The 23874-nt window shown below is 40.8% G+C and overlaps 1 protein-coding gene across 3 annotated transcripts in view; it reads right to left on the minus strand.

The window, feature by feature from the left end:
- The window catches only part of fbln2 (fibulin 2), a 70845-nt gene extending 56710 nt beyond the window's left edge, over positions 1-14135 (minus strand). For 2 of the 3 annotated variants that reach the window (XM_029432321.1, XM_029432319.1), the window contains exons 1-2: positions 13912-14135; positions 10302-12200 (exon numbers count right to left, since the gene is read on the minus strand). In XM_029432321.1, the coding sequence (XP_029288181.1) occupies positions 10302-12093 (1792 nt within the window). In that variant the 5' untranslated portion in view covers positions 12094-12200; positions 13912-14135. Of the gene's footprint in view, positions 1-10301; positions 12201-13758; positions 13890-13911 lie in introns of those variants that run through there. The other variant, XM_029432320.1, reaches the window with a different exon arrangement.
- Between the last annotated feature and the right edge of the window lie 9739 nt (positions 14136-23874).

The raw sequence follows: 23874 nt of genomic DNA on the forward strand, positions 1-23874 counted from the left end.
TACCGACGTTTTGTGGTTTTAGACGGAACTGTGAAGAAGAAAGGCAGGTAAGGAAGGAAGGAAAGAAGGAAAGGAAGGTAAGGATAGAAGGATGAATGTAAAACTATCTGTCTGATTTTAATGAAACTTAGTGGAAAGGGGTAGCAAGGGCCAAGAAGCAATCCATTACATTTTGGAGCGGATCCGAAACACTGGACAGATACTGGCATTACTTCTGTTAACATTGCAAGAAAGGGCATTTGTGCTGCATTCATCATGATCATCGGAAGTTTCCGAATGGGAAAATTGACACAAACGTCAACTCAAGTCGAAACAACAACTCTGAAACAGATATCATTGTGTTTAAATGCTCTGACCAATAAAATAAATACATCTTCTTTGTAGTGTCCAAGTTGTTCCCACTTAATGACTTAAAGCTCATCACACGCCGAAGTCGGAAGAACAACTTCCCAACTGGGGAAACGAGACCATTTTTTATATTATTTCAATGTTTTTTCACCTCCGAGATATAAAAGGTGCCACATCATTTGTGTTCTGACGTACCCGTCTACATTTTTGAAGAAACCCAAACCTGACATAACTTATTACATAACCACATGAAGAAGAGTTTAAAAAAAATAACACTTTGCGCAGCGTACTGTACAAAGACACATTAGCCCAAGGCTAATATTCATAACATGTGTGGGTGTGACGTAGTCTATCGGGTGGTGTGGCACGTAGATCTCCCTTGTTCGTGTGCTAAAATCTAAAAGTGTGTGTGCGTGTTAAAACCAAAACGTGTGTGCGTGTTAAAACCAAAACGTGTGTGTGTTTATTCTAGTAATAAATATTGCAAAATCCATGCTGTGGCAGAACGTGACACTGGTGACGAAAAACTTATTACAAGAGGGCTTGTTGCTTTGATTATTTTCCTTTTCCCTAATTACCTCCACGCTTCCTCAAGAAGAAACAAAGATGTGTTTGTACTCGATAGCAGATCCAAGTGTTTGTTGACTCTGCCAATGTTTAAGTCCCACAAACGAACATAAATGCAATGTTTTTTTGCATGATTAGCTGCTTGATGTTTCACTTTACATCTGGCAGGCGGCATTGTAAGAAACGTGACTGGAGTCATAACAAAAATAGGGAGCCAGGGCCGAGCTATTTCTCCACATTCAGAGATAAGGAGAACGACCCCGGCGACAGATGAGGACCCACTCTACATCATCATCCGCTTTATTTAGACGATTTGCTTCCTGCCAACGAGTCCGAGCAAGTGGCTTTGACATTGGCTGAGAACAAAGCGGGAGATACCTCACGAGCGAAAGCTTTCACAGATCCACTTAAGATATGTAAAAGAAAGCCATCAAGCTGAGTTATATGCAAGAAATAACAGGAGATGAGAATCAATATCATCCATTATTCACGATATCTTTGCCAGTTGCTTTTAATATCGACATCTTAAAAGAAACTCTCCCCATTGTTGTGAATAACAATAAAAAAAGGGGTCTCAGATTTTCTACCCAGAGCAGAGCTTTGTTCTATTCAGAGCAATAGAAATAAAAGGAAGTATGTTCTTTAGTGCGTCTCACATTCTGCTCAGACAGTACAATACCAATGGGATCAGTCCGAGTTAGTATCAGTGATTTTTTTCCTCTGCATAATTTAAACAACCTTTTGGCTTGTGGAACGTGCACTGCAACACCAGCATACTGCAATGTGACATTTTCTTGGAGGGGCCATATTTCTTGGTCGCCATCAGGTTATGCTTTGCTGCAGAGAATGCAGAATTGTTTTGGTGAATGGGGTCATACAGTAGTCCTGGCTGAACCTGGGGCGCAGACCTTCATAACAGCAGTATTATCCAGGGACAGCAGGATACAAGAACTGTTGAAGCTGGAGAGGGTCATAATGACTCCCCAAAGCAGTAACAGAACCCTCCCATTTAATGCTGTTTTCACACCCAGACTTCAAGTAAAAAAATAAAAAATCCTTCAGGTAACTTGAAGACCTTGTGCTAAATTGGGGGATTGGAGGCAGCGCAGACGTAGGACACCTGAGGGACATCCATCTTGGAGCTGATAATCAGGTGGAGCTTCCACTGACGTCGTAAATAACTGGGATTGTGTCTCTTTGGTCCGTTTGCCTTCGAGTTACTGACATCCATTCTCGGGTCAAGTCAATACTGTAGGCAACACTATTGGAGAGCATGATGATTTGTGCCTGCTGCTGAGCCAGACTTCATTGTTTTCCCCTCGACCTTGAACGTTATAGTCAATATTTCTGTTCCTAGCACACCAATTCCCACAAGCCCAAGACAGGTTAAAGGTCACTAGCTTTTTAAATGCTAATAATCGAAGGGTTCAAATTCTAATTACAAGTATTGCAGTGATACAAATTCATCTTAGAATATGGATAATGAGCAATGGAAAATAAAATTCACAATTCAGTGCATACCTTAGTTTTGGGGTGCATTTTGGTTTGTGTTTGGTGCAGCAGGGAAAACCACAGAAACTCCCAACATGCATATTCTCAAAGTAAAATAAAAATGTTTTACCATATATATATATATATATATATATATATATATATATACACATATATATATATATACATATATACATATATATATATACATATATATATATATATATATATATATACACACACATATATATATATATATGTGTATATATATATATATATATAATATATATATATATACATATATATACATATATATATATATATGTATATATGTATATATGTATATATGTATATATGTATATATATATGTTTCTAACATATATCTTCATCATTTGTGCATATGCATGGTGGGATAAAGTTATAAATTAAAAGATCTAAAAGACCTAATAAAGTAGTTCCATATCCATGAACTGGTGTCAAAGTCACTGCTCCAACTGCTGACCGTGTTGGTAAGCAGACCAGCCTACAATACCTAACTTCCTGAACACACCGGTCACCTCATTTCTAAATAGTTTTGTCTGTAAGTATGTAAGTGGAGCCCTGTTTTTTGTGTTTTTAGCCATAGCTGCGAGCGTCACTCGTGCCAACTACCCAATTATTCCAAACAACTCGGAAAAATAACATTCTTCACCCTCTGTGCACCAGAAGCTTATTCAAAGAAGTCCTAGCTCACAGCGAGCGTGAACAGAAACTAATCAAGCTTCTGTGCGTCCCAACATTTGTTGAAACACTCAGTAAACTGACTTTCAGTTGAAGAAAAATGTCCAAATAAAAACCATTAAAACATTTCCCCTGTTTCAAAATGACCCCCCCCCCCCCCCCCCCTCTCAACCTCCAACTCTAATTAATTTGCCATTTTGAGTCATTATAAATAATCATTATAAATAATCAAATGCAAACAGCCCCAGACTGGTGTCGGAGGAAGCATTTGTGTGATGAAAACCAGGCAGCAGAGCCAAGGAAAAACTGCAAATGGCTTTAGTTATTTTTAGAATGTAAAAATAGTAATTTGCAAGTTAGTTTTTAAAGGTGACCTTGTCTAGATAATTATACTTTTTTAGAATTAGAAACTGGATTGAAGGCACACAGATCCAGGTGTCTGTTGGGACAGGAGAGTTTGTCTTGATGACGTGAAGCTGAGCCTAAAAACACTCAATGTGTTTCTCTAAGATCCATCTTTGGTTTGTGTGTAGAGATCTGTGCTCCCTAACTTTCACCGTGACTGATTTGTTGGCAAACTGACACTGAAACTCAGATAAACCACTTACATACAATACATACCCAATTTCCCTCTGGGGATCAGTAAAGTATTTCCGATTCTGATTCTGATACAAGGTATGGAATCATAGGTCTGTCCCGATAAAAACATTTCTATCTTGAGTGCTTAAAGGAAAACAATAGTTGGGGAGAACAGAACGTCGCTGTTTACAGCCTGACTTCCGAAATCCCAGCGACCGGACGGCCTTATCAACCAAGTGTGTCGCAGTGTGCTCCAAAAATCCATCAGAGTTTCAAATAATTTTCAATGGAAAGTATCTAAAGATTTTCTTCGATTCAGCAGCTACCCCGCTGGCGGGACAACACCTAACTGGAGGTACTGTTCCGCCTGGGAACCTGGATATGGCATACATCCCTGATTTGACGTCAGAACAGGGGACAAATATATAGATTTATAGAAAGATATATATATTTCTGATAGATGGAGCAGGAGAAATGGACAAAGAATAGTCTTTTCTGACACTTTGGGGCTCAAGACACATTCCAAATAATACATCACCTATAAATAAATGAAATCAAGATAAATTCAAAGTATTCTAACTTTGTCAATAGCTACTTTTCATCCTTCTTACAGCTCATCAGTATAAATCTTCCACTAATTTCATGACTGTGGAACTGAAGTGTCATGAAGGGAGAGGATCCACACACTGGAATAAACTGACTCCCGTACAATGGGGATCAGTGATTGGTGGTTGGGGTAAGCAAATTCACAGCTCATTTGTGTTCTGGTCGACTGAACGCTCTACAGCCCTCTCATTCCCTGAACAGTCAGTCCGGAGAGCCGTGTGAGAGCACATTCACTGTGACGTATTGTCGACTGTCTTTATGGGAGAGGAGTTCATGTGAAAGAGCCACTGGATTTGTCGCTTGGCTTTTTCAAAGGTGAAAAAACAAAACAGGTCTTGAAAATCGTCAAATCTAGCGAGAGAGTCGCTACGTCGGCATCACTGCAGTCTTAGCAGGCACTAAGTACACACTTGACCCTAAATATGACTATTTGGACAGACTGTCAGTCAATGGCATGAAGAACAAGTAAACACAGTGTGAGTTCAGGCTCTCCATGTGGTTTGAATCCCTTAATGTATGAGACAAGTGCTTCCACATGACACGACTGTGAGTGATGTGATGTAAGATAAATGTCCACTCAGCCAGGAAATCCAGTTGCAGTCACTTCAGCAAGCATCTGATACAGCCTTTCATTTCAGTCATCTTATAGATGGTTCTGTTTGAACCCATTGTGCGATAATTCCTTTGAAGGGTTAAATCATTTATGTCACTAATCCAGACGCCTCTTTTAGCGTTTGCTCTTGTATACCCCGAAGGAAACCGTGTGATTATAGGTGAACAGATGGAAACTTTTGTCTTGCATTCAACACATGCACAGCACCTCGACACCGACAGCCTGCTAGAGGAGCCCTCTTCACAGAGCTGAAAGAGATTCTGTGGAAATAATTATGTGAAATGTCTTTTTGTCTCTTTGGGGTGTAGCAGCAGAGACAGCCCTGAGCAGTCCAAATTGTGTGAATCATATCCCATGACCATCCTATCTGTCAGGGCCTAGGAGTGTGACTGGCATTTTGATTGCAGTTTTTCTCAGGGGACTTTCTATGGCCTTGAATCTGGATCCCACACAGTGTTTGTGGAGGCACATTGGATCCAGTGGGGGTTCGATTTAAGGAAAAAACATGTTTTCTGCTACGGAGAATGATAAACAGCTGTTTCCTTAGTTGTGTATGTTATTCTTAAAGGTGCAATAACTAATGTTTTACAGCTCTATAGCAGAAGACCATTTAGATTTTCAGTTACTCTACACTTACTTCAATAGGAGCTGAAGTTTCAGGCCTTTTAACACCAGGCTGTAAAGTGTATAGGAACAAATAGTCCCCATGGATTGCTAGCAATAACAATACATGTTGCACATACAGGTTGGAGGGTGATGTTTATCCTTGTGCCTTTCCAAATCCTGCCAGTTTATATTGATTACTTAAATGAGTGCGTTTTATTTCCTCATGTGATTGTGGGTTAGTCTTATCTTATTTTTACAGTTATAGTTCAGAGCAGTCGAGGCAGCGAACAGAAAGTAATCTCACTGTTTCTGTCCCCCTCTCTGTCTCCGTTACAGTTAGTTTCATAGGGAAGTCATTTTGAGACACCTCGGGTTATTACAATTTATATTTTAAAGCCTGCAATGCTGTTTTTCTATACTGCTCTTAACAAATGTATCGAGCTAACAGGATTTAACAAGCTAAAGCTGATCAAAGTCTATAGAAACCTGCTTTTATATAACTTGTGCCTGAATATAAGAACACATTCCATCATTGCTACTGTAAATTGTATTATTTGCAGTGCTAAATTGGCAAGCGTACTTTCATTATTTGATGTGCCACATCCATCAATGTCGTCTTTCTTGTCACAGTTACAGTACATGCTGATAGAGAAAGACGTGCCTGTTTATTTTTTAAAATAAATGCAATCAACATTCAAATTAAATGAAGTTTGAAGGATTCCTAAAAAGAGCCCAAAGCAGGCAGATGGAATGCATGGGAAACTAAGTGACACACCATCCTCAGACAGCTGTTGTCATCACGCCTGAGTTATTGTGTGACTCACCTGAGTGCAGGGACAGAGAGTGTGAAGCAGCTACCTGACAAATAAATCATCCTTGTTGGATTGACCAGCCACTCTATTATCCTGACAGTTGTTCAGAATATCTGACTGGCTGAGTGTCATTTATACAACTCTCAGGCAGGGGACAGGTGAAGTACTGTACAGCAAAAAAAAAAATCCTCTCCTTCAAACAAATACACAAAGGGTTAAACACTGGGGATTTGAGATTACTTGTTTCATCAACAAAATATACCTGCACTAACCTGGGATAAAGGTTTGTGTCAGCTTGTTCACATACTAAAGACTATACATGCTAGCACATGTAGCATGTCTTGTTTTTATGTAAAGTCAGCTAACTGCTATATATATATATATATATACACACACACACACACACACACACACACACACACACACATATACACATATATATATATATATATATATCTATATATCGATAGATATATATAGTGTGTATGTATATATAGATAGATATATCTATATATATATATATATATATATATATATATATATATATATATATATATATATATATATATATACACACTATATATATATATCTATATATCGATAGATCGATAGATATATATAGTGTGTATGTATATATATATATATATCTATATATATCTATATATATATATATCTATATATCGATATATATATATATATATATATATATATATATCGATCGATATATAGATATATATCTATATATATCTATATATATATATCGATATATATATATATATATATATATATATATCTATATATCTATATATATATATATATATATACATACATACATACATACACACTATATATATCTATATATCGATAGATATATATATATATATAGTGTGTATGTATATATATATATATACACACATACACACTATATATATCTATATATCGATCGATCGATATATAGATATATATAGTGTGTATATATATATATCGATCGATATATATATATATACATACACACTATATATATCTATATATCTATCGATCTATAGATATATATAGTGTGTATGTATATATATATATCTATCGATCAATATATATATACACACTATATATATATATCGACAGACATCTATCTATCTATATATATATATATATATATATATATATATATATATATATATATATATATATATATATATATATATATATATATAAAGTGCAAAGACCTGCCAAACTATTTCGACCAAACATTTAAATAGTAGTCCATACAGTTCAATACAATTCATCAGAAAGTCCTTTATGCTTCACTCTAGCATCTTTGTATATAACAAACTATTTAATTAAATCTATAGCCAGTTCAATACAACAATATGCTAATAATCTAGCAGCTGTACTGTTTAAAATAGTTAAAATTAAGACTTTAAAATCCAAGACTCACTTCTAAAATAAAACCATCTGAAGGCTGGAGGCTAGAGAGAATTTATAACCAAATCCAGATTCTCAAGTTCTCCTGTGGGAGTGTCGCGGCAACGTGCAGTAAAACAGTGGCGAGGTCTAGTGAGTGAGTGAGTGAGTGAGGGTGGTGACTGGTGTAAGACCGCTGTGAGAGGATGTTCACCACAGGAGGAGTGTTTGACTCCCTGCTACAGACAGACCCTGGGCTCACTATTTATGTTCCCGTTCAGATACCTTTGGACCGCCGGGTGTCTCCATTCCTTCTATGCGCTCATGACATATGGCCTGGCTTAATATTTAGAACAGGACGGAGAAAGGGAGCATTGTTCTGTGAGCACAATGTTGTATAGCTAAACATTAGGGAGACCAAGTTTTAAATGATTTATGTAGGATTCAAAATGGGGTACTAAATGCTGGAGTGCAGAAATAACTCTCAGAGCTTAAGCAATATAATTAGGATTTATGAAGTGCTACAGCATGCCACACAAGTATGTGCTATTTATAGAGACCTGTTTTAACCTTTTTTCAATCTCAAAAATCACAACAGTTCCTTGGGAGTGTGTAGCGCTGTGGCGCCGCCGCCCCATATAATGGGAAGATGAGGTGGTTGGCACCGGAAAACTTTAAAAGTGATGCTGAAGAACCAGGTTAATAAGCAGGCGGAGCGCAAAACAGAGGCGTTTATTGAAAAAAAAAAAGGTTACTACAATAAAAGGAAAGAATTCAACAAAACTAAATTAAACTGAAGCAAAGAGAACACCAATCTCTGCAGCCACACAGCAAGCTGCCAACGCCTCCCTCCCCGACTCTAATGAACAGCATTTCACCTTCTCAGCCTCACCGAGCTGGAACCTACCACCTACACCAGGTAAGTGTAGCGTGAGCTGAACACAGCAAGCATCCAAACACACAGAAACATTGGACTGTGCAGTCCAAACATTCTGTAAAAAATGACCCACCTTTAATAAAAACCCAAAAATAAAGCAGCTTCATTGAATTTTAAACCACAAATCTATTTAGCATGAAGAAACAACTTGTCCATCACTAACGATATGAATATCTGTTATGTTTTCCCTCCTCACAGTTCAGAAAAACTAAAAGGGAAACTATCATTCTTGTGATTTTTTGGGAAAAATAGTTTTATATTCTTATGTACTGTACAATGAAGAAATCAACAACAAAATACTAATCTTCTCCAATTGTTTACCATTGTCCCCACCCACAAGGTCTATAAAGAACATCAATAGATAAGAATAACATAATAGATACAAACTGTGAATAACTTAATGGTAGCACTGTCTTTAATGCATTATAAACATACTTATAATGTGTTATAATCTGTTTATAGCACATCATAAATATTCATAGCGCTTTATAACCATAATCATTACACATAAGAAAGCATTTCATAATGGCTTATAAAAAGGTCAAGTATCATAATACTTCATAATTGCTGGTCCCTCCCACGTCTACAAGTCATTACAAACATACTTAGAATGCCCTGTATGATTATACTGCATACAGGACAGGATTATAAAGTATTACAACTATTGGAATTATCATAACGCTATGATCCTTGAGAAAATAAAGTCAGTGAGTTCCCAGCACACATGGGTGTCATAGTGAGTGCTTCATAAATCAACTCTAATGTAGGACAGTATGCAAGACTATGTGCATGCTTTACACACGTATTTCTCACATGTGCAGTATTTGTTTTGCAGTACTTTACAGACATCGGAAAACAAAATCAGGTCTAATCCTGGTGGATGTTTGTGCACAAATGGCCTCAAAGAGAGAACAGAGAAACAATGCTTTATATGTGTACGTGCGTGTGTGTGTGTGTGTGTCTTTGTGATTTGTGTGGTGTATAAATGATTTCATGAATGACGGCTTAAAGATGAAAGATGACTCAACACAAGTGTTAAGCAGACACAAAAGCACAGTTAATGTTGGGGAACAGTTCCTAGTGAAGGAGCAACCCTTTCACAGTGCATATAAATAGAACACTAAAATAACAAGTATAGCATGACTAATACTGTTTGTTTTTTTACGGCAATATCGATATTATGGATATACAGTGTACAAATTCAACTGACAGTATCAGATCTCTCTAGTGGACAAAAGATGCAATAGTGACTGTTTTGAAATTACCTCAAATCAGGTTTGCAGTATATTTCTATACTGAAACCTCTTGTTACTCATTGGCCAACATAAACTGATCTAACTCGAATAAAAAATAAAAATATGTTGTGTTTATGCACTGAACGACAACCGTGTTATTCCTCATTGTCTAGCCTGCAGCAGGAGGGAATGTAATGTAGAGGAATATTCAAGCAATATGTTTCCATCAACCCTCTCTGTTTTGTTATGACAACTTTTATACAAAATATTTATATATATTTTGTGTTCCTTTTCTAAAACAAGATTTGACACCTAAATTGACAACCATAATATAGTCAGTTCATGTAGGTAACTGAAATCACTATCTTGCAAAAAACTTGACTTACCTCCATCAGGTTTGACGAGCAAAACAGGGGGGTCTGTCCTCTCCTCTTTCTGGTCTTCACTGTGAAGGTTAAACAGCCTCTGAAATGGCTTTCTGCTGGGCTCACTGCTATTGAGCTTGACCCTTACTGGTGGGTTGGTAGTGTTAATATTAAGGACCATGGGGGTTGTCAGGTACTCGGGCCTCCTGGGGGAGCTGTTGCTGGGCTCGGGTGTGGTCTTTTCATGGCGGCCAGTTGGGTCGCTGCTCTCTGACTCCTCATGGATTATCTCCTGTTGTGCTGACTTTATCTTGTCGGGAACATCCCATCCTTCAGGCCCAGTGACACTATGAAATGTTACTAGTTTTTCCTTCTCCTCTACCTCTTTGTACGGTGAGATTGTCCCCTGTAATTCTTCTTGACCATTTGAAATTGCCTCGGGATGGATCAGGCTGTCTGGGATTTTCAGCATGTACAGTGGAACGTTCACTTTATCTTTTCGTCTCTGCTGATTGGTTTGACTGTCCGTACCTCTCACTGGATGACTAATGTTGATCTGACTCTTTGAACCTCTGGGCGTCACACCATCTGATGCATTTTGGTTATGAGTCTTAGAGCTTTTCTGATTATGAACTGCACTCTCTGGACTCATATGTGGAAACTCTGGGTGTTTTTCACTCCCCAATCCCCGGCTTAGTGGAAATATGACACTAACTGAACTTTTGAGTGCATGCAATGGATTCTCCAAATCTGTCTGTGTTGTCAGGTCACTGACAGAGACACTTTGAGCACTTGTTAGACCCTTTGAGGGCTGCCAAGAGGTAGTGGCGTCCTTGTGCATAAGTGGCCTGATAGTCGTCTGCTCTACTCTCAGGGGACTTTCTGTCACTTCTTCTCTGTCTGCGGGGTGGACATGAACTATGTGTCGCTCTCTCAGCTCCAGCTTGCTTTGTCTGTCGAAGCTCAGAAAAGCAGAGGTTCTGTCAGGTCCGTCAGAGCCTCGAGACACAGAGATGACCTTGTTGGAGGAAGTGGACTGGGTGGGCAAGAAAAGAGATTGCGGGTTGGTCTCTGGAAAGTCTGTAGGATTGTAATCATAATCTTCTGACTCCTTCTTATCCAAGGGCGACGATTTGAAGAGAGGAAGATTCCCATTAGGAAGAAGGTCATGGGGTATTGAGAATTGATCCATGCTCCCTTGTTGGTCAAACCTGTAGAGGTGACTGTTGTGCCTGCTGGCTGTGACCTCCCCTGTTGGTGCAGGTAACATTGGTTTAAGGACCTTCTGCGGGTCACAGTCTGACACAGGGTAGCACATTAGCTCCCCTCCTTCGTTGGGGCAGTGGCAGACCCGGCAGGGGTCAGTGTGGAACGAGTGTCCGGCCTCATATTTTTGCTCGTCGTGGATGCAACCAACACGTTCGCACTGCATGCAACTGTCGGCAGGCTCTAAAACCTCGATGCAGTTGGGCGGTATTTCAGGACAGCTAAAGAAGTGGCAGCTGATTGGGCCCCCTCCTGTGGGGCAGGAGCACTCTGTGCTGCCATAGTCAACAAAGTAAGACTCTCCCTCAGTCACCTTGCCATTCTTGAAGCCAGCATTGATGCAATCATAGTATTGGTAACCCTCACATGTGCATCCTTTTTGCAAGCATGAAGCGCAACAGCTGCCACTCTCCAGCACTTCTTCGATGCAGTTGTCCAGCTGGGGACAGTCCACACCGGTGCAGTCACGCTGACACAAGCAGACACTCAAGTAGAGAAAGAGAAATGTACACTTTAGCAGTGTTACTTCAGCTTTTAGACCAGCCATGGCACCAGGTGTATGTACGACAAAGAAAAGAGAGCAGGTATCGTACAAGGTCTTCAGTTTATCTTCAAGGATTCTGGTGCATTCTGCCCATGTGAACCATCTCTACTCTGCAAGAAATAGGAAACAGAGAGAAAGACAGAGGCTTATTTCACAAAATGAAAGCAGACCAACATTTGGCTCAATAGTTGAGCTCATGAGAGTCCAATTATGACCGTCGACTAGTTGTCTTAACATTAAGACTATGTACTCAGCTGCAGTACAGTGTTTTCAATCATTATACAGACTGTCATGATGAAACTTGAAACCTGCCCAAGTCTTCCATTTCTACCACATCCCTGATTTTCTCCATAGGAACAATTGCCCCAACAATCTCAGTTACAATCAACCCTACAGTGCAACTGCTGAACTTAGAGACTTCATACTGAGTTATTTGGGAATTGATTACACTTGGAAAGTACATTCCCTGAAGAAATGAGTGAAGTTGAGACCAGTACACCATCTCCTTTGACAAATGATTCTTGTTCTAAATTATGTGTATAATAAGAGTTGCAGTTTCAAACTCAAAGTGACTGCTTTCACACAGCTCCATTCTAGAGTCAGTTCATTAGTACATTTCTGTGAAACGCAGAAAAAATAAGAATCGACTAAAGAATCAAAGCCTCAAATTTAACATAAATATTTTTATTTTTCTGTTTTTACACAAAACTACACATTATTCTATTTGCTGAAATGTTTTCAGCCATATTTATAGTAGTTCTTAGCATTTTATATAACTTTCTATAAATAATATAGCACATGTTTTCACTTCTGGTTAGATACTATCTGCATTTCATTGGCTTGTACCTGTACTCTGCACAATGACAAGTTGAATATAATATACTATAATATAAAAAGGCAATCAGCATATTTTCCCATGGCAATGGATCCTGGATAGCTTCTAGGTCATCGCTACACGCACCACATCAAACTCAAACTGCTCTACTCCTGGGCTGATATTCATGAAGTGTCTATGAAGTGCTGAATTCAACAGCAATCTGTCACAAATGGTACCGTCAGAAAGCACTACATCTGCTCTAAATCTGAGTCATGAGCAACAAATAAAGAGAGAACCAGAGAATGACCTTAGGAAAAGTTCACACATTTTACTCATAAGTATTCAAAACTGCTTTTGTTACCTCTGCCATGCTTTATACAGAAGGATCCAAACACATGGAAAGCTTGACACCCTGAGAGAATGTTGAGCTAAATGTATGCATTTCTGGAGAAATAACTATCATTCTAAATAACTAACTAAATGACTTATTAAATAAATAAATGTTTGTTATCAGTCTTCTCAAACCAGCAAACTGAACTGTAAAACAATTGTGTTTGAACATTAAAGCCTTCACCCTGCCCTATAATAAAGATGTTTTTTTGGTTCTTTCCATACCATTAAAAAGGCTGTTTTTATATACATTACAGAGTCAAAGCCAAGCAGTTTGAACCACAAAAAAACGTTGTGCAATATATTAGACCTAAAAGACTAAATAAAAACTTTGTATCTGCTTAGTCAAGTATTTTGCACATCAACCATAGCGAGCTTTCACTAACTCATCCAACTTACACACTGATTGTACAGTTGCAGTCAGCAGTGAGGACACATTTGAATTCCTCAATCGATCTTACGTTTTACAAAGTAGCCAACTGAGTAGTGAGCGACTCGACGTCTCCACCATCGCATCCGTGCACCAAACTGCATGTTGTAACAGGCGAACATAGCTGGAGACACTTCTGACAGTGTAACGAGGAGAACAGTTTGTAGAAGCCGGTTTGTGTTACCTGTCGTGGACGGACTGATGGGCTGTAGAGCCGCCGGCTGCCGGTGCTCTGAGCGTCAGTCTTCAGACTGTCGAGGCGCTGCTGGGACCACGCAGGCACGACACACCCACTGCACTACACGACACACCCCGTTACACTCACTTCTTTCCCCCTAACTTTAACCTAAATTCGGTGTATCCGCAGCTCCTTGCGCAGGCAGGCAGGCAGTGTTGGGGGAAGTACGATAAGTTTGTTCTGCCGGAGACTCGGAGCAGAGCAGCTCCTTGGGGCCGGCCCACACACTACAGCAGGGACCGATGCAGACATGGATTTGACTTGTTGAGCTTTAGCCATGGACAGGCGTTGATCAAGTTACTAAAATGACTGTATTGTAATGATATGTTCAAAGTACAGGGTGCAGAAAGCTATTTGTGCAAAACAAAATAACCAAGAAATCCCAAAGCAGACAGTGGGGGTTCACAAAATACTAATACAGTAGGCATATAGTCTAACGTACAAAACATAGCAATGTCCTTAGTGTCCTCGAAAATAGAAACTAGTTGGCAGACTGCATTCACAACATATCGGCAAATCTGGATTACTTTCCTGCTGGGATTTAGAAAAACAATTGTTACTATAAAGAAAACCTGGTTTGGGTATGAATGAGTAAAAGACTGCACCTTTTTAAATAGATCTGAGAACAACAAACACTATAGACTCCTTGTTTTACAAACATCAGTTCTTCGTGGAACTAGTAGAGGATTGGCCAAACTACAAGATACACTCCTTAGACATGTCTGCAAAACCAAACCATGTCACACAGGTAAAAACAGTATTGGGATTTACACACTGTATTTTCTTAGCCCATTGTTATTAGTGAAATTCAGAAGTGCTTGTAGGCATTTTCTTATTTACTTTTGACAGGCTAAGTGTTTCCTCCTGCTCTCAGTTTGTATACTGATATAGGCTTGGTTCCCAGCTCTAGCTCTGCACACAACACACAGTCATGAGCATCTGTCTTCTCATGTAGGCCTAGATCTTGGCAAGAAAGTGAATGAGTGTTTTTCCAAAAAGGTTGAACCATTCCTTTTAAGAAACAGGTGTTCACATTTGAACCTGGAATTTGGAACCGGTACTCAACGGTTCCTTTTTTTCGGTAGGCTACTGTACTCTCTCTGTAAAAACTAAAATGTAATTTCAGTTGTAAAAACATAAGTCAAAATGTCTCAATTACAATGCTGTTATTTATGTAGAACATGGAATACACCATAGACATAAAACCCATCCTCTCCATTCCCAAACCGCCCCTAAAACTCCAGCCTGTCAGTCTGTCACCAGGGCTAAGCCTGAGGAAGTGTTGTGTGTGTCTCAGAGGAAGCACATGTCAGATGCCTGCACTCTATTAGATTTCCTTGAGATCCACATTGTTGTCCCACAGAGTAAACTTTAGCTGCTGTACACTGCTGTGTTTTTAAGGATCTTGCATAAACCTCTTAAATGTAAGTATGTAACCTTAGCTAAACAAGAGCCCTGCCCTCACATCTTTACTCACGCTGCTGTCTGTCTCCTGCTAGTTGCAGTCCATGTATGATACAAGGCTCTCTCAACTACTGACAAAATAACAAATCTCCTTCTAAAACAGGCCTGTTTTTAATTAGCTCTTTGATCCCACACTCAGCCCTACTCCCTAGAGAGATAAAGATCCAATTCATTCAAGTGAGACTCTGAATTCACATATTCTATCATACATTTTCACCTTTCAGCGGGAGCATGACCCTGCAACAGAAAATACCTGAAGAGTAAGTAACCATCTTGTATCTCACGTTCACGACACTCATTCCTCTATTTGAAGAAGTATCATAAATGTGTCCCAACACAGCACCTCCAGAGGGTGTCTGAGTTCAAAGAGTGTAGTAGGAGTGTTGTTTGGAATGAAACATGGCATGCTAGATGTTTGAATAGACTCACTCCTCGTGTCAGAGTGCTGTGACCTGATCAGCAGTGGACTCCTCCCAGCAGCTCGTATAAAGGTCCTAATGAGGGGCTGTCAGGGTCTGGGGTGAAGTGGTGGTTGGTGATGTGATGTTATCGCAGATAAGACCACTGCCAGAGGAGTGGTCCGACTTTCAACTAGAGATGAGAGATGAGGTCAAACAATAGAAATAGACTGACATTCAGAGTGTTGACTGTTGAGGTCTGGGGCAGTGGAAGGACATGTCAAAACTTGCTTATTGACCTACATTAGTTATTTCTGCTGTACCGTTTTCACATATAAAAATGGACTTTGCTGTGACAGAACAACTCCCTGGAGTTAACTGTAGTTTTGTCCGAGGTTGCACACATGACAGTGTGAGATAACAAGATCAGAGAGGGGTCGCTATGGTGTAGTGAAGGAACTTGGATGTTGCATACACATAACAGGATCAGGCTCAGCCCTGCTATGAAACACTGAGGGGGACTCGACAACGCATGGGTGAGATTTGTAGAATCCCAGTGTGATCTCTGGGGAAAGCTGCCAGATGCAGACTAGTCTTTGAAATAGCAGGGGAGGCCTCAGGGACTCAGACTTCATGTGTGGGGTCACCAGGGAGCATCTGGTTCAAGACACACTGGTGTCCCTCTTGTATGGTTTATTGAAGAGAGGCCATTTTTTAGTTCCACTTGGAAATTGGCTGCAAGTAATATCTCAATACTGTACATACAATATGACCGACATACTAAAGATTGCTCAGGATGGGTATCAGTTCATTACAATTTTAGGAACATTTAAGTCTACAGGGAAATGGAACAATCTTTGAATAGCTTTTGGTTTTTAGTTTGGTTGGAAATTTAAATTACGATCGCCTTTTTCTCCAAAACAGCTGGAGCTTGAGCAAAATTAGATCATAATATGTGAAAGATGTACTTAAAGTTAAATATTTAATATCATTTGAGCAGCTGGAATGAATGTTATCAAGTAAAACGTCCTGTGTTATGGCTTCAGTCAACAGAAAACATCATAGTTCCGTTGAGCAGATGCTTAAAAAAGGGGACCTCAAAAGGCTTTTCAGTTTGTCTTATGAGACTCACAGTTTCAGAAAAAGGGGTTTGGGGAATAACTTTTTAGAGGTTATGTGCTGGGAGGTGATTATGTCATGCCTCAAGCTTTCAAGACATGCAAACACTTCATATCAATTAAAAATGCATTCATTGTACATTCACTGTACACCTGTCCAATGGTTTTGTGGTGTGCATGACTTATTTGGGAAAAAGTTACAAAAACCTTCAGATAACCCCACAACCCCCCCCCCCCCCCCATGTCAGAAATGTGTGGGAGGAGGGGGTTTCAAAAACTGTTTAACGATCCAACAAGCACTTCAGCACACTGAGGCCCTTATTTATTTTCACATAACACCTCTTTGTCCCGTCATGTAATGTGTTTGTCGTCCTCCTATGATTAGGGGACAAACACATGCTACATTATATCCTTGTTTTGTTTGTTTTTTCACTGTAAATGCAGAACTTTTGCCATACAAGAACACACAACACAGGATGTTGCAAGTACATACAACATACCACCTCCGTCTGCTGAGCAGTTCACACAGAGGTCACAAATATCCTGTTTGGCTGCAACTGAAATGATTATCATGCAAATAATCTGAGTTTTACATATGTATCACAATTGTGCTTTTTGAAAATAGGACACTGTTTATCATGCACCGTGTTAGTTAATTCTATCATGATGCAATGCACAACTCCTAGGATGTCTCAACTTACTAATTTGGGTTTGTCCTTGAATGGCACAATTTAATTGCGGGGGGAAGTAAACTACAGTGAAACACGATGGAGGTATTAAACTTCTGGAATGTTTTTTGATTCAGTCAGTGTGTTGCTGGCTAAAACGTTTATAAAAACATGAATAAATGCATGAAATTACTTCCAGACTAACTAAATTCAGACGGTAATGTGTACTGAAAGAATGAATAGAATATTTGGGGAACATTTCTTCCCATCACAGACTGACTGTGAAACCAAAGGTTTTGAAAATATCTGCCTCTCTCTGAGCGACTATGATTTGTGCATCATGTTGCAATTAACTTCTGGCACCAGCTCAACTGCAAATAGTTATTTCCTGCAGAACACAGAACGTTGAGGTACTGATCCTCTGTAGTTAGTGTAGAGTGGAGTAAGATGAGCCGATTTGTACTCATGTTGTCCTTGAGGCAAGGAACAATGAGACAGGAGCACAAAGAAACTACCCTTTTACCAGAGCGTCTCATATCCATTGAAATTATAAGAATGCTTGTTTGACAAAGGGCCCTAAAACTGTGACTTGAGAAGAAAAGTGTTCATGTGGCTCAACTTGTCCCAGGTTAGGGGTAGTTGAGCCATCTGGTGGTAAATTGACCATCTGACTTTTTAAGTTTAAAGGTTCAATGTGTAATTCTGAGCCACCTGCTCCAAAGGAATAAGGGGCAGTATTTCATTAGTATTGCATTCTAATGTATTCTTTATATTGTGTATTGCATTTACTCCTGTGTAATGCCTGTCAGTCAGCCAGTGACTCTGCTGTCTGATAATCTTCAGGTGGAGTTGATCATCTGTGTTTACTGGACACTGATGTTAACGAGGCTGTAGTCCGTGTGACTTTACGTTAGTTTGTTTATTCTAAATCCAAAGTGGCAGAAACTAGAAAACGACCGCATAGTCGTCTCATCTTCTCAGTGTCGGCGCAGCCAGGAGAGCAACCTGCCGGGGAGGAGAGAGGTCGGCAAAGCCGGCACCCGACAGCCGCCTCCGTCAGACGGAGCTCCGCTCAGCGGTCAGCAGCCGGAGAGACTTGAGCTCAGCAGAACCAGCTCCAGCCCTGCAGTCACAGCGCTGCTGGACCTGTGTAGTGGCAGCAACAGGGAGTCTGCAGTTCCCCGGTGCTGTGGCTGAACTCCAGCTAACTGCTAACTGAAGCTACGCTGTTTCCCGGTGAAATTAACAAACTACAAAACCGACACAGAACATGGCTGTAATATTTACAAGAGAGTCAGGCAGCTGTACTTGTTATCTCTCTGTACTGAGGCAGACTGCAGCTACACTAACTCACTATCACCTCCAGAGGAACAAGTGGTATTACAGGCTGGACGGAGCGCAGCTAGCTGTTAGCATGCTCACTTCAGTAGATATCTCTGCAACACAACACAGAGACGTCATAACGTCATCACTGTTACCTCTTCACACTCTGTTCATAATGTTAGTTCATTGTTTCAATGTTTTAAGCTTATATTCTGGCATATTTTACACACTGAACCTTTAAACCAAAGCATAATTGATCTCCTTTTCCAAATAATCTTATTTATTTTCTTAAAGCTCTAACAAATCAACCAAATCTAGTTCAATATTCAGAATCTTTTAATGTTTCCAATTAGATGAAAAAAAACTTTCTGGCTAATTAAAACTTTCCAAATAGGGCAAATGAGGATTATATTGCCTTGTGTGTTTGTCAGTTTGTGTGTTACTGGCTGACTTGTCTTGTTTGACAGCCCAGTATGTTTGGATGGAGTAGAGTGAGTAAAGAGCATTGAAAGACATGCGCTCTCACTGCTGCCTGTGCCAGTCAACAGGATGCAAGAGACTTGTTTCCCCTGTGCACTTATTGAGATTAATAACTTGTTATTGACTACTTAAGACATGTTGTATGTTTGGAAAGCAGAGGTGTGTGGGCATGTCTTATGTACCTGTAAAACTTCCACCTGGATTTTACATTTTTAAGAAGGATGTTTCTTTATATTGGTGATTTCTTTTGTGGAATTCAAATAATCGTACCCATTCAGTTAATCAGCTTCTGATTTCATGAAATATGCATGGGCTACCAGCAGGCGCTCGGCAGGGAGCTTTGGTTTCCAGGGGATGTTGCTCGATATGGAGGCATCCACATTATACGTTGCTCCAAATTGGCTCCCTGTGTCTTTACACTGCAGCAAAAACTCAGTCATTGCATTACAGCTCAAACGTTTTAGACTGTGAAACTCTGAAAACAGGAAGCACACATCACCTCAAAGGTTCCTTTGCCCTTTGAACTCGTGGTGTATCTGAAGGCTGGCTGCAATAGCGTTGATTGAAACTCTTTTGTTGACAGCAAGACGCACTCCTGTCGTGAGCCGATGAGTGGACCTTGGAGTAGAGTGAACATCCACGGCCTCTGTTTTCATCTCTTTCGTGCTGATGGATGCCAACACTAAGCCAGTGGACAAAGCCAGCTTTTAAACATGAAAAACAAACCCAAGTAGAGTCTGTGTGCAACAGTTCTCTGTGGCACAACACTTTGACCTTTACCTTGAGTTAAAAGACAGATCAGTAAAAAGATATTGCTGTTGGACAGGCTCTGTAAATGTCAGACATTATCCTGTTTGCTTTGGAAAATTCCTCCTCACGGTGTTCAACAACCTCATCCAATTATTTAACTGCATACTTTACAGATGATACACGTATTAAACATAAAACATTGAGTAGAGACCTCCTGTTACATGATAAAAAACATAGAGCTGTGCCATTTTAGCTCATTTGTAAAAAAACAAAAATCTTTGCTTTTCCCTCTGTGTTTTTTTTCTCCTATCATTTCATAATAACAGCTATTCAAATGAGTAGCCCTTGAACGTTGCAAATGTCAACCCAATCAACACTGTATGTCAACAATGCACCATTGTTTTTATGCCTCCCCAAAGACCAGTTGAGAAAGCAGGGATTGTGTTTAAATATAGGACCAAAGATCTCTTCCCATATGGACAGCAGATCCACATGAGCTGGCCTTGAGCACTACATCTCTGTCTGCCAGAGAGGATCCAGCAGGACTTACAGGGAGAAACAATAACATATTTTCTTAAGGCTGCTGTTGTAAAGAGCCATGTTATTACACTAGCATGTGATGATCATGTTGCATCATTTTTTTTCCAAGCAGCATAACATTAACTCCCCAAAAAGTATGTACTTGCCACACTGGTCCCATGGGCCATCCAAGGTATGTGTTAAATTGCATCCCGGATGAATAAAGGGCCGAATTAGACAAACTGGCTATGAGATCCCTGCACACAAAACTCTGTCTGATTACAATTACATGTAAGGACTGCTGGTAGTAAATGTGATTTCAAAACTGTTGTTGTGATGTCTTTGCTCCAGGACTGAATAAAAAAGGCTGGGAAAAAATGGCTTTAAGATGACATCATGAACCCAGGCAGCCATGTTGAAGGTCCTCAGCTAAAAACACCGATCATCAAACAATTATCTTTGTTATCTCAGCAGGATTAGGTAGATGTGGTAATGATACACCAGGCACCCTTTTCTATATTAGTTAGTTGGCTAACAGTATAGTCAGCTAACCACACAATCATTTTGGAATAAGCAAATGGTTAATTACTGGGTTAGTTCACCGAAATCACAAAAACTAAATTTATAATTCTACTCACCACCTCCAGTGGTATCTAGCCATGGAGATAAGTTAAGTTTCATGTGCTCAGGCTTTATCATCAATTATGTGGATAAAAAGTCATGTAGTTAATGTTTTGTTGAAGGAACAAACAAAGACGTAACTCTAACGCCCACATGACCTATACTTATCTAGAATGCATCTTTGATGAAGGCATGGTCATATTTAACAACAAAATAATTATTTTGTGAATTCTTATCATTTTAGCAGAATGGCACGCTGAAATCAAGCACACGCTAAAAAAGCCGGCCAACCAACGCATTGCATCACTTTACAAAACTTCTCTGACTGAGTGAGGAAAAGACAGTCCATAGTCGGCTTCATTTTGCAACTCCCGCCCACAGTGTTATAATGTTGCCATGGATTCAATTAGTTACACTGCATGGTACAATTAATCCCCAATTTCTTTCTCTATATTTGTGTAAATGTTGGCATATTGACACCATTTAAGGTATGCTGAACAAGCTATGATCAGTTCCTGTTTGATCTGTACCCGTGGATGTGCACACAACTATCACTGGATTACTTTGAAACTAAAGAAAACTTTCTGTTGATTCTCAGTTCTGGAGTTATAGGAAGTGTGTTTTTTCTATGATGAGTGAAGTGAATTTATGGGCATTTATTCACAACGGTATCAGAGATGATTATATTCGCTTTCATGTTACTGTCTTTCCTCTCTACTGTTGCACGCAGTACAAACTCCTTTCAAGTAACTTTAGAATCAGAAGCATTTTGGTTTCTGCTTGTAGTCTGTTCTTGTAGTATTGACCAAACCAACATTTGAGGTGGCTTTGGTTGCTTTTGGACTCCAAGCGCGGAGGAGGAGGCGGTGGTGCTGCTGGGACCAGTGGGCTCTCATGTACAGGTCTGAGCTTGGAGACGTGGAAGGTGGGATGTACCTTCATGGTCTTGGTAGCAGTAGTCGGACCGCCGTAGGGCTGATGACCCTCTGTATGGGAACGGGTCCAATGAAGCGAGGCGCCAGTTTCCGCGACTCCACCCGCAGTGGTATATCTCGAGCCGACAACCAGACCTTCTGTCCGACATGGTAAACTGGTGCTGGGGTCCTCCTCCGGTTGGCTCCGATAGCATAGCTTGCACTGGACTTCAGGAATGTGGCGCGAGCCTGGGCCCATGTGCGGCGGCAGCGGCGGGCATAGGCGAGCGCAGAGGGACAGGTAGCATCTCCCTCCTGACTGGTAAACAGAGGTGGTTGATATCCATAAACACATTGAAAGGGGGAGAGTCCGGTGGCAGAACTGGTGAGTGAGTTGTGGGCATATTCTACCCAGAGAAGATGTTGGGCCCAAGCACGGGGGTTGTGTGAGGTCACACACCTCAGTGCCTTCTCCAGCTTCTGGTTCATGCGCTCCGTTTGACCATTCGACTGTGGGTGGAATACCGATGACAGACTGGCGGTGGCCCCAAGAAGGTTGCAGAATTCCTTCCAGAAGGCCGCAGAGAATTGAGGGGCCTCGGTCACAATATCCCTGGGCAGACCATGGACTCGAAACACATGTTCCAAGACCACCCGGGCAGTCTCCTTTGCAGTTGGCAGCTTTGGGAGGGGCACGAAGTGGGTCATTTTACTGAAGCGGTCAACGATGGTGAGAACGACAGTGTTTCCTTCAGATTGCGGAAGGCCCGTAACGAAGTCCAGGGAGATATGGGACCAGGGTCGCATGGGCACTGGCAGAGGCTGGAGTAACCCAGCTGGGGGTCTTGTGCTGGTTGCAAGTGGGGCAAGCTCTAACAAACTCCTGGATATCTTTCCTCATCAACGGCCACCAGAAACGTTGGGAGAGCAGATGGAGGGTGCGTGTGATTCTGGGGTGACAGGCCAGACGAGAGTCGTGCCCCCACTGAATCACCTGAGACCTCAGATCTGCTGGGACAAAGAGACGGTTAGAGGGGCATGCACTGGGGCTCGGCTGGTTCCGGATGGCTTCTCTGACCTGCTCCTCAATGTCCCAGGTCAAGGCAGCAACAACACAGGGGCTTGGGAGTATGGTTGTCAGCTCCTCATTGGATGCCTCATCCTTCTGAAACATCCTGGAGAGTGCGTTGGGCTTGATATTGCGGGAGCCAGGACGGTAGGAGAGCGTGAAGTTAAAACGGGTGAAGAATAATGACCACCGACGCTGGCGGGAGTTCAGCCTCCTGGCTGTCTGGATATAAACCAGGTTTTTATGGTCTGTCCAGACCACAAACAGAACTTTAGACCCCTCCAACCAGTGGCGCCACTCCTCGAGGGCGAGCTTGACGGCCAGTAGCTTGCGGTTGCCGATGTCGTAGTTGCATTCTGCTGAAGTCAGTCTACGGGAGTAAAAGGCACAGGGGTGCATCTTGCCATCCTCTGCTGCTCGTTGGGAAAGCACCACTCCAACTCCTACATCCGAAGCATCCACCTCCACCACAAACTGCCGTCCAGCAGTCAGGCATTTGGAGAATAGGGCCTGAGGTGAAACGAGCTTTGAGGGTATGAGAATGAGACAGACTTGGCGTGGAACTCGCACTTCTCTGCCTTCACG

This window comes from Cottoperca gobio, chromosome 5 (assembly GCF_900634415.1).
Source record: "Cottoperca gobio chromosome 5, fCotGob3.1, whole genome shotgun sequence".
NCBI classification, from domain to species: Eukaryota; Metazoa; Chordata; class Actinopteri; order Perciformes; family Bovichtidae; genus Cottoperca; species Cottoperca gobio.